A 12,782-nucleotide genomic window follows, 5' to 3' on the forward strand; every position below is an offset into this window, starting at 1 on the left:
GCAACAAATAGAAAATATACCGCGATATTTTTTGACTTGAAAAATGCCTTTAATACTGCCAGAAAACACAGGATTCTAAAAACGTTGTATGAGTGGAATATTCGGGGACACTGTTTATCGTTCATCAACAATTTTTTAACCAATCGGACTTTTCGCGTAAGAGTTTCTAATTCGTGCTCGAAAACTCACTGCTTAACAAATGAAGTACCACAAGGGTTTGTTCTTAGACCAACACTCTTCCTAATAGCGATAAATGATATTTTGAAAAACATAGAAAAACCTTTAAAAGCACGGATTTATGCTGATGATTTAGTGGTATTTACAAAAGGAAAAAATATAGACAGTATGACAAAATGTTTACAAAGCTTTATCAATAAACTGGAAACATGGTCTCTAAATACTGGCTTTGAATTTCCTACTACAAAAACAAGAGTCATAGTTTTTGCAAAAACAGCAAATGTAAGTACGGCATCAATTCTTACGTTATACGGGAAACCAATAACAGTAGATACTCATATTAAATTTTTAGGATTGCATTTAGACAACAAACTGACATGGCGAGAACATATAAAGCAATTACAATTAACTTGCCATAAGAGAATAAATATTTTAAAAACATTATCAAACAGGAAATGGGGTTCCGACCAAAACGCGCTATCTCAGAGTTACAAATCGTTAATCAGGTCTAATGTCGATTATGGATGCATCGCTTATTGTTCTGCCAGAAAGTCTATTTTAAAATCTCTAGATACAATTCATAATAATGGGCTAAGGATGGCACTACGAGCATTTATAAGTACACCTATTGAGAGAATATACGCTGAACTTGGTGAGCCATCCCTTTACCACAGGCGAATGCAACTGACATTAACACATTCATCCTCTGTATTTTGTAATCCAGAAAAACCTATTTATAGTAACACCTTCACAGATAAGTATAACGAACTTTTTAATTATAATGATAAACTACAAAAACCATACTATGAAAGAGTTAGAACATATTGCAAAAAATTAAACTTTGATTTTTCTGACATATTCGATCCAAACATCACCGATCCTCATATCCCTTGGTCAATCAATATTCCACAGTGTAATGCATATTTGAGCAAATATAGTAAGTCGGAAATACGTCCCTCTCAAATAAAAACTATTCTGTCAAATATACTCCAAACTTATGAAAATTTCTCCAAAATATTTACAGATGCTTCAAAATCTAGCAATGGAGTTGGTGCCGCTTTTGTGATCAATTCAAGTAAATATCTATTTCAACTATCTCCCCATTGTAGCATATACACAGCCGAATTATTCGCTCTTTATCGAGCAATTAAGTTTATTAATGATACCAATATCGTCAAAGCGGTGATTCTTTCTGATTCTCTGAGTTCGATTACTTCAATTCAACGAGTATATCCTAAACACCCAATTGAAAAAATGATTAAATCAGAACTTCACATATGTCAAGAAAAAGGAAGAACAGTAGACTTCATATGGATTCCTTCTCATGTGGGTATCCCCGGAAATGAAGAAGCAGACTTAAGTGCGCGTAGTGCAGTGTCTAGTGCGGACTCAGACATAATATTAAAGTGCGGTCCAGAAGATTTAAAGCTTTTTATTAAGGCAAAAATCTTAGAAGTCTGGCATAACGAATGGCAAATATCAACGTCTAAACTACGACAAATTAAAGACACAGTTAAAGGAACTAAACCGTTGTACAAAAATTGCCATGAACAGAGTGTAGTTAACCAATTACGATTAGGCCATACTAGACTCACACTCTTACCTTTTTTCAAAATGTAACCCACCAATATGCGAGCGCTGCAATTCAACAAAATAGTTATTCAAAGAACTTAATAGATTATTTAAAAGCTATCGATGTGTTCCATAAGATTTAACTTTTTTTGTATAGTATTACTGATTTTTTTTAGTACTATTGTGTAGGACAAAAAAAATCTTTTTTATAACCATGTAATATAACTATTCTTGTAAAATTGTACAGATCCGTCGCTAATAACCATTAGGTGGATGCGACTTTCTCTTTAAATAAAAAAAATACTAGTTAACAACTCAAGATAAATTACTCCTATACAAAGCAGTGTTGAAGTTAGTATGGACGTATGGGATAGAACTGTGGGCAATAGAGGCAAATTCTAAATTATAGAAACGTTTTAATCCAAAATACTAAGGATGATTTTAAATATACCGTGATATATCGTTAACAACGTTGTACATCGTGATGCAGAACTAACTTAGGTAAAGAAAAAAATCACATATCAAATAAAAAAAATACCGAAGGACCGATGTCAGTAAAAAAAAATTAGGTATCTTATATGTATTAATATGGGTATTCTTTGTTCTTGTATTTAAGTTTAGGTTTTCCTATTTGGATTTTCAAGTTATTTGTTTTATGCTATTCTTTTGTTTAATGTCAGGTTCTAAAATAATTATTTTAATATAATTTTTAAACATTTCCATTTAATATTGTTACGATAAAAATCCTGGCCTAAAAATAACTGTAAAATATATGATGACTAATATTCTGTTTTGTTGTAGAAATTTCGCCGGAGGTTCTAGATTCAAATTATGGTGAATTCTCCAACTAGATGCTTCTCGATTTTTCGATGCAAGACAATGCGATCTTTCGATGCTGTTCTAGTATATCAGGATTTCGTATATAAATACAACATTTTTATATGGAGGGCCAGTTAATTCTCAAGACCCGCGCTCGCGAATTTGTTACGTACGGATATAATAAATTATTGTTAGATAAGTTAATATAAATAAAGAAATAAATTAAATCCGTAAGTGTTATAAATATTGAACCTTTTAATAAATTCACAACAAATGGTGTCAGAAGTGGGATCGAACATAAATTAGACTTATAATAATAATACAAGTGAATATAAAATAAATTGTGAAAATGGCTACGATTTATGAGCTGACAGTGACTAATTTAAGAAGACATCTTGAAGACAGAGAATTAGCTTCTACCGGAAAAAAGGCTGAGTTAGTCCAACGACTAAAGAACGCTTTGCTAGAAGAAGGACTAGATCCAGAGACTTATATATTTGAAGATGCTGTCATCTCGTCGATTTCAAAATTAGAGAACAAAGTTTCCGGTGATATCGCATCATTAGAGAACAAAGTTTCTGACGATATTTCGAAAGTTTCTTCTGATGTAGCCAAAGTTTCCGGCGACATCGTTTCGTTGGAAGACAAAGTTTCTAACGAGATTTCTTCGCTGGAAAGCAAAGTCTCTGCTAACATCTCTTCGGAAATCTCTAAAGTCACTTCTGAGATGTCTGCCCTGGACGATAGAATATCTTCATTAAAAAACCAAGTTGCTGCCGATATGTTAGCCTTCGAAGAAAAGATATGGAAAGAGATGGAAAAGAAGATGGAGGAAACAGGGACAGCAGAGAGAGGTAACAATCCGATTACAGTGGAGATAAAAGAAGACGAGACGAAATTTAAGTTGGAGACACGACCGAAATTTGAAGGAAGTGGAGGTTCTATTCATGTTAAAGTCCCAACTTTCGACGGAAAATCATCATGGAACAACTACATGAAACAGTTCGAATCAGCCGCAAGAGCAAATGGATGGTCTGAAAAAGAAAAGGCTGTAAACCTGACTATCGCCCTTCGAGGAGATGCCTTAGATGTGCTTCAGACCATAGCCGTAGAGGAGACCGATGATTTCGAACAACTGAAGAAGAGGTTAAATATGCGATATGGCCCCGAACATTTGGAGCATGTATATCAGTCACAGCTTAAAAATCGTAGACAGAAGAAAGATGAGGCTCTTCAAGAATATGAGGTAGATATTGCCAGATTAGTACGATATGCTTATCCAACAGCTCCCGAAGACATGATGGAAAAATTGGCCGTTCAAACGTTTATTGATGGTCTTCGTGATCATGAAATGCAGAGAACACTGCGATTAGCTCGTCACAAGACGCTGGTTGATGTCCTATCCGCCGCCCTCGAATACGAGTCAGCTATGCAGGCCTCTGGCGGGTACAGTAAAGTTAGGACTGTAAAAGAGGAAGGAGATGAAGATAAACTTGACCAGCTCGTTAATATGATGAAAAGTATTACATGCAAGAAAACGAAGACCATAAAATCAAGAAACTCACCATCAGGAAAACCAGAACGAGTCGGCTTTAGGGGAGCAGCTTCGACCCAGAACTTTTCCAAAGACCCTCTTATACTAATAGCTTCTTTGAAATGTCGTGAAGATAGTGTATATGTAGATGGAGACATAAATGGTAAAAAGCATACGTTGTTGGTGGATACCGGAGCGACCAGAACCATTATACGCCCGACAGTTATAAACAGCCGCAAGAAACTGTTACCAACGAGGTTGCGACTTCGGACCGCTACAGGTGAAAATGCCAACATTCATGGAGAAATCCAGGTACAATTGGGAATTGGAGCAGAAAAGTTTGTCCATACTGTTATAGTTGCTGACATCGAAGAGGATGTTATATTAGGAATGGACGTAATGAATATGCATGGATTCCAATTGGATTTTAAGAATAAGGTAATCAAAGTTGGCAACGAGGAAGTATTTCTCCATCCACATAATGACAACACTGTGCAAGCAGCCATTAAAGAAGATACAGTCGTGCCTGCGAGAAGCGAAACGATCATAGTAGCGCGGCTACAGGGAATTGTGGACGAAGGGAGACCTGTTATGATGGAGCCTTGGAACCACGACGATGAGGTTGGCCGTGGAATCATAATTGGAAAGGAATTGGTGACTTCGGCTAAAGAAATTCCTGTGAGACTTATCAATGTCAACGACTACCCAGTGACCATCAAGAAAGAGACAAAGGTAGGAACTTGTGTACCTGTGACATCCATAATCCGTCAGGCGACAACATCTGATAATTCCAACGACAAATTCGACCAAATGGTTGCAGTTGCAGGACAGTCTCTAAATCAGATGGAGAAAAGGAAATTAAGGGAATTTCTTCGTCAGTATCGTGATATTTTCGTACCGAAAGGAGGAAAGACGGGAAGAACTACCGTTGTTAAGCATAAAATTGATACTGGTAATGCTAAGCCAATTCGTCAAACAGCTCGACGATTACCACAGGCGAAAAGAGAGGAAGCTGAAACGATTGTTCAGGAAATGAAGAAAGACGGGGTGATAGAACCTTCTACGAGCCCATGGGTCTCTCCGGTGGTCCTGGTTAAGAAGAAAGACGGAACGACGAGGTTCTGTGTGGATTACCGTTTGCTGAACAACGTTACCAAGAAAGATAGTTATCCTCTGCCTCGGATCGATGACACATTGGACACATTGGCTGGAAGTAAATTGTTTTCTACTTTAGATTTAAAGTCTGGATACTGGCAGGTAGAAATGGACCCAGTCGATAAAGAAAAGACAGCCTTCACCACAGGATCTGGATTGTGGCAATTCAACGTTATGCCATTTGGACTTTGTAATGCTCCTGCGACATTTGAGAGGCTTATGGAAAATGTGTTGAGAGGGTTATCTTGGAAAACATGCCTGGTTTATTTAGATGACATAATCGTCTTGGGGGAGACATTCGAAGATCATTTGAGGAATTTAGAAAACGTTTTTAATCGACTTAAAGCTGCCCAATTGATGCTAAACCCCAAGTAGTGCCAGCTATTTCAAGGTAAAGTCAATTATCTGGGTCATATAGTCAGTAAAGAAGGAGTGGCCGTGGATAAGGGAAAAATCGATTCCATTAAGGAATGGCCAAAACCAACTGACAAACATCAAGTGAGAAGTTTTCTTGGACTATGTACTTACTACCGGAGGTTTATTAAGAAGTTTGCAGATATCGCTAAGCCATTAACGCGACTTACAGAGGAAGCTAGAGAATACCGCTGGGATATAGACTGCCAAAATGCCTTTGAGACCTTGAAAAAGCATTTAATAACAGCACCAATTTTAGGGTATCCACTGCCAGAAGGAGAGTTCATCTTAGATACAGATGCAAGTAATGTGGGAATTGGAGGAGTGCTGTCTCAGATTCAAGGAGGACAGGAACGAGTCCTCGGATATTTTAGTAAAGTTCTTTCAAAACCTGAGCGGAATTATTGCGTCACGAGAAGAGAACTTCTGGCAGTAGTGAAATCAGTAGAGCACTTCTATCAATACCTCTATGGAAGAAAGTTTCTAATCCGAACCGACCATGCCGCCCTTAAGTGGTTGATGCAGTTTAAGAATCCAGAGGGTCAGATAGCCAGGTGGATCGAACGACTCCAAGAATACGATTTTAAGATTGAGCACCGGGCCGGAGTTAGCCACAGAAACGCTGATTCTCTTTCCAGAAGGCCATGCTCAGCAGAGTGTTCCCACTGCAACAAAACGGAATCCAAGGAAGCAGCAGTGCTAAGAACGACGATTGTCAACGACGACTGGACGCCTACTAAGATCAGGGAAGAACAAGAGAGAGATCCAGTTATACAGAAAATCCGAAAATGGAAAGAGGAAAACCGTCGACCACCTTGGCAGGAAATATCAAACCTATGCTCAGTAGTTAAGACGTATTGGGCCCAGTGGGACTCATTTATCATCGAAGATGGCTTGCTTAAACGAGTCCTGGAAAATGATGACGGTTCAGAGAAGAGAAGACAGTTGGTGATCCCAAAGAGCAGAATAGCCGAAGTACTTCGTCAGTTACACGACAGTCCATCGGGAGGGCATTTTGGTGTAAGGAAAACCCTTCAGCGAATTCGGGAACGGTTTTATTGGATGAACAGTTCCGACGATGTAAAAGACTGGTGTAAGAAATGTACTATTTGTGCCACGAGTAACGGGCCTTACCGAAAAAGGAGAGCTCCTATGAGACAATATAATGTTGGAAGCCCGTTTGAAAGAATAGCTTTGGACATCGCTGGGCCATTTCCAGAAAGTGAAAATGGAGGCAAGTACATGCTGGTAGTAATGGATTACTTCAGTAAGTGGGTCGAGATTTACGCACTTCCAGACCAGAAGGCCGCCACCGTTGCAGATAAGTTGATCCAAGAATATATCAGCCGATTTGGAGTGCCTTTGGAGATCCATAGTGACCAAGGCAGGAACTTCGAAAGCGATCTATTCCAAGGAATATGTGATAGACTAGGCATGAAGAAAACAAGAACTACAGCATATCATCCGCAATCTGATGGTATGGTAGAACGGATGAATAGGACAGTTGGCAAATATTTGACAAAGATGGTGTCCGATCATCAGCGAGACTGGGACCAATACCTTCCGTTCTTCACAATGGCCTACAGATCTGCTGTTAACGAATCAACAGGCCAGACACCAGCGAAAGTCCTATTCGGACGCGAAATGCGACTACCTTGTGATCTAGAGTTTGGGTGTCGACCTGGAGAAGATGTAGCAGGTGAAGATTATGTGATCGAATTACGAAGAAGAATGGACGATGTACATGAGTTGGTCCGTTCCCACCTTCAGATCGCTAGCGACCGAATGAAGAAACGGTACGATACACAAGCCGAAAAGGGTTGCTTTAAGAAGAACGACAAAGTATGGCTGTATAATCCCAAGAAGCGAAAAGGTTGTTCTCCCAAATTGCAGCAGTTTTGGGAAGGTCCATACCTCATTATGGAGAAGATCAACGATGTCATCTACCGAATAAGCAAGATTCCGAAGGGAAAGCCGATGATAGTACACCATAACCGGCTGGCGTCTTTCGAAGGTGACCACGACGTAGATGAAGAAGTGGAAGTAAACCAAGTCCACGATGTGTCTGACCTCACGTTTGAGGAATTCATGGGTGCCTATGGAGGTACCGGTAAAGCGAGACATGGTGTTACCACTGAAGAAAAGCAAGATCTACTCGCGCTCCCCGATGACTACTCGCTGGCCCTCACCATCCCGGCCAGTATCAAAGACGCACCAGGGTTGGCATCCGTCTTTCGAAGGAAGTTTGGTCGAGTTGCAGAACTTCAATGCCAGGTGCCAGCTCCCGGTAAAACCTTGAAACTCCAGGATGCATCACGTTACCTTTTCTACCTGGTAACAAAAGACACTGCCCGTGACCAACCTACCTACCGAGATGTATGGGAAGCCTTACTTCAATTGAGAGAGCACGTACTAGAGTCCGACGTGCAAAAGTTAGCCATGCCAAAGTTGGAGTGCCGCCAATTAGATTGGAGGGTTATCCGAAATATGGTGGAGGAGATCTTCAAAGACACCGAAGTCCAGGTGTTAGTCTGTTGCAATCCGCATAGTTACTGGTGCGGAGAGAAAACCGTCCCTTGTCATTTTTATACAACTGGAAGTTGTAAAAGAGGGTCCAGTTGCCGATACCAGCATACAGTTCCGGTTCCAGTCCCGACAAGGTTCCAGGAGGAACCATCTTTTAAGAGGGGGGCAATGTTACGATAAAAATCCTGGCCTAAAAATAACTGTAAAATATATGATGACTAATATTCTGTTTTGTTGTAGAAATTTCGCCGGAGGTTCTAGATTCAAATTATGGTGAATTCTCCAACTAGATGCTTCTCGATTTTTCGATGCAAGACAATGCGATCTTTCGATGCTGTTCTAGTATATCAGGATTTCGTATATAAATACAACATTTTTATATGGAGGGCCAGTTAATTCTCAAGACCCGCGCTCGCGAATTTGTTACGTACGGATATAATAAATTATTGTTAGATAAGTTAATATAAATAAAGAAATAAATTAAATCCGTAAGTGTTATAAATATTGAACCTTTTAATAAATTCACAACAATATCGTTATGCTTTGAAAATATTTTTTGTGAAATAACAATCTTTCGTTTATTTCTCTTAAAAAAGTAATTATAATTTTTTCTCGAATTGTTTATAGCTAGAGATATCAAAATATTTATTCATTCTATAATACATATTACCGACGGTTTATCTCAAAACCAGTTAAAATTACTTTCCATACTAATTTTAAAGTAATTTGAAACTAAAATTTAATTAAATAGTTGGCAGGAAATCTATTTCCTAAGGTATGAAACAGAGCAGACGGGTGAAACAGGTGAATGTAATCGAAGTTGGAGTGATTGTCAATATTATGAAATATCAACCTGCTGGCATATTTTCCAATTCGTTTTATGTTCATTCTAAATTTTCTAAATTAAAGCCAGTATAAACTTCCTCTTCTTTCTGGAAACTCATTATAGTCTTCCAGAGGCGTCGGAGGTACATTTCCTATGTTTAGTTCTTTCTTTCAGTTTAATTTTCTTTGCTAAACCATTAATATTATCTGTTTTAGTTTTAAATTGTCTTTATTGCCTTTAATTCTTCTTATTCAATTGTTTTATAGGGTAGAGTGGGCCACCTTGAGACGCGTGCATCATGAGACAGTCGCAACAATTTTTAAATTACGCGCTAGAAATGACATTCATTTCTTTAAAGTATTCGCTGTTAACGGTCAGTTGTTCCTGTGTTGTTTAGATACGTGCACGCATTTTGAGAGTTGTTTTTACACGTGTTGTTTGTTTTAAAATAGGTTAGCTTTTCTATTCTAAATATCTTAAGGGAGGTATTTTTTTTATAGCCCTTTTTCTATCCGAATTGTCGAATAAAGGCCTCTCCCATTTCTCGCCATTCATCCCTGTTGTGTGCTAGGCGTTTCCACATTGGTCCTGCGACTCTTTTGATATCGTCGCTCCAGCGCATTTGAGGTCTTCCTCTTGGTCTCTTCGCATCGTACGGTCGCCAGTTTCCGACTTCTTTGTTCCATCTACCATCTTCGAGACGTTCGTTGTGTCCAGCCCATTTCCATTTTAATTTAGCTGCTTGTTTCGCGGCGTCCTTTATTTTTGTTTTGTTACGGATTGCTTCGTTCGTTTGCCGATCTATTAGTGAGATACCAAGCATCTGTCGTTCCATGGCTCGCTGAGTTTTTCGAATCTTGTCCATGTTCTTTTTTGTGAATTTCCAGGTTTGAGCTCCGTAAGTGAGAACGGGAAGGATACAAGAATCGAACACTTTGGTTCGAAGGTTTTGGGGTATCTTTTTGTCTTTCAGTATGTATGAGAGTTTTCCAAATGCGGCCCATCCCATTCTTACTTGTCTGCTTATTTCGGTAGTTTGGTTTTCTTTGTTTACCTTGATATTCTGGCCCAGATATATGTATTCTTCTACATGTTCCACTTTTGTTCCTTAGATGGTTATCGTCGGTTGATCATCTTTATTCGACTTTAGCTTAGTTTTATTCAGATTCATTTTCAGTCCTTTTTTTATGGATTCCGTATGAAGCTCATCGATCATCGTCTTTAGTTCTTTCCAGCTGTCGGCTATTAGTACTACGTCATCTGCATATCTCAGATGGTTTAAATACTTTCCGTTTATCGATAGTCCCTTCGTTTCCCAATTTAGTGATTTAAAGATGTCTTCAAGTGCGGCAGTAAATAGTTTTGGAGATATGGTGTCTCCCTGTCTTACTCCTCGGTTGATTTTTATTGGCCTCGTTTTCATTCCGTTATCCATCGTGACTACCATTTCAGCGTGTTGATATATATTATGTATTAATATCCTATATCTAGAATCTATTCTGCTGTTGACCAGTGCTTCCTCAATAGCCCATAATTCTATGCTGTCATAAAGGAGGTATAAAATGTTATAAATGTGATATTTTTAAAATATTATGACATATTTTAATTGACCAAGGAGACCTTCTATTATCTTAACGACTGTTGTTTATAATACATATAATATATTGTAAGCCTTCTTGATACAAATGATTTAGGCCACCATGGGACGTGTCTCAAGTTGGAACACATGTTGTAACCTTATCTTTAATTATGATTTTTTGTTACAGATGTATCGCGCTCAAAAAAGAAAATTTTACAAAGGATTATTTACCACATAGATTATAAAAAATGCTGAAGATCATGTATTAAAGCATAACTTTAGCTTCAGAATAGCAGCCAACAGAAATGGCATTAAACATCAAATATTAGCGCGATACGTAAATAATGCTAAAAAAACTCTCAACGACGTATTATTGTATAAACCCCACTACGATACTTGAAGGGTCATAAATGATAAACAAATAATATTGCTTTAAAGTTACGTAATACAATGCAGTAAAATTTGTTACGAAAAGTAACAACTGTCTACGAACTCTGTCTATATAACAAGATTAATATCCCTCGGAAATGAAAGAATTTGAAGTCTGTTGGACTTTACTAGCTTCATAGTTTCAGAAAAAGACGTTCCGAACTTAGTATCTGCTAACCGAAATGTCGCAGCTTGTCCAGGGTCTTCTTCTTCTTTCAGTGCCTATTCGTTCCGAATATTGGCAATCATTCTGGCTATAATTATTTTATTGACTGATGCTTTAAATAGATTCGTTGTTGTTGTGGAGAACCATTTCCTCAGGTTCTTCAACCATGATATTCTCCTTCTCCCAATTCCTCGCTTTGCGAATACTTTACCCTGTAGGATTACCTTCAGTAATCTGTATTTAGTGCTGTTTCTCATTATATGTCCGAGATATTCCAACTTTCTCCTTTTAATGGTATACATCACCTCTCTTTCTTTGCCCACTCTTCGTAATACGGTCTCGTTGGTTATCTTGTCTGTCCATGATATCCTTAGAATTCGCCTGTACAGCCACATCTCGAAGGCTTCAAGTTTTTTCTCCATTGCTTCAGTAAGTGTCCAGGATTCAACTCCGTAATACAATATTGAGAAGATATAACATCGTAGGAGCCTTACTTTTATCTCCAGATTAAGATTGTGGCTTTTAAAGAGTTTGGCCATGTTATTGAATGCACTCCTAGCCTTCTCTATTCTACATTTTATTTCCTGTGAGTGATCCCATTGTTCATTTACTATTGTTCCAAGATAGTTATACTGTTTTACTCGGTCCACTGGTGTATTATTGATAAGTAGTTGAGCGTCTCTAACTTTATTTTTGCTGATGATCATAAATTTAGTTTTTGTTATATTTACTTGAAGTCCAAATCTTTCACTTACTTCATTTACTTTGTTTATTAGTTGCTGTAAATTGTTCAAACTGTCTGCAAAAATAACGGTGTCGTCTGCATAACGGATGTTGTTTAGGCGTTCTCCATTTAGAAGTATTCCATGTTCGCATTTTTCCAAGGCTTCACTAAATATTTCCTCTGAATATAGATTAAATAATATAGGTGAAAGTATACAACCTTGTCTAACGCCTCGTAGAATCTAGATCATTTCCGTTGGTTCACCTCCAAAATTCGTTCTTATTGTGGCTGATTGGTTCCAGTATAAATTTTGTATTATACGCCGATCTTTATCATCCATTTGGGCTTTTGTTAGATTATCCATCATTATTTGGTGTTGAACTGTATCAAATGCTTTTTGGTAGTCCACAAAGCAGGTGTAAATATCGCAAGTCATATCTCTGCATCTTTGAAATAATACTTGTAGACTAAACAGTGCATCTCTTGTACCTACGCCTTTTATGATTCCAAACTGTGTGTCTTGTATTCTCTCTTCGCATAGCTTGTATATTCTAGGATGTATAATTTTAAGAAAAAGTTTTAATGTATGGCTCATTAGACTTATTAGCCTATATTCTCCGCACTTTTTTGCTCCCTGTTTCTTTGGTAAGGTAATAAATTCTGAAAGTAGCCAATCTTTTGGGATATTGCCTGTGTCATAGATATTATTGAAGATTTTACATAGTACTCTTAAAGATTCATCATCAAGAAGTTTAAGAAATTCAGATTGTACTCCGTCTGGTCCTGGAGCTCTACCTTCTTTTAGTGATATTATGGCTGCTCTTATTTCTGCCACTAGTATAGGCGGTCCTGTTTCCGTAG

General features: G+C 38.0%; 1 protein-coding gene across 1 annotated transcript; it reads left to right on the forward strand.

Moving 5' to 3' along the window:
• The first annotated feature begins 345 nt into the window (after nucleotides 1-345).
• On the forward strand, nucleotides 346-1,797 carry LOC140431556 (uncharacterized). Its single transcript, XM_072519453.1, has one exon. The coding sequence runs from the start codon at nucleotides 346-348 to the stop codon at nucleotides 1,795-1,797; it is 1,452 nt and encodes a 483-aa protein (XP_072375554.1).
• The last annotated feature ends 10,985 nt before the right edge of the window (nucleotides 1,798-12,782 follow it).

This window comes from Diabrotica undecimpunctata, unplaced genomic scaffold (genome assembly GCF_040954645.1).
Source record: "Diabrotica undecimpunctata isolate CICGRU unplaced genomic scaffold, icDiaUnde3 ctg00001339.1, whole genome shotgun sequence".
Classification (NCBI taxonomy): domain Eukaryota; kingdom Metazoa; phylum Arthropoda; class Insecta; order Coleoptera; family Chrysomelidae; genus Diabrotica; species Diabrotica undecimpunctata.

Coding starts and splice junctions, on each gene's coding strand:
- LOC140431556 (XM_072519453.1), top strand. CDS start 346: ATGACAAAATGTTTACAAAGCTTTATCAATAAACTGGAAACATGGTCT.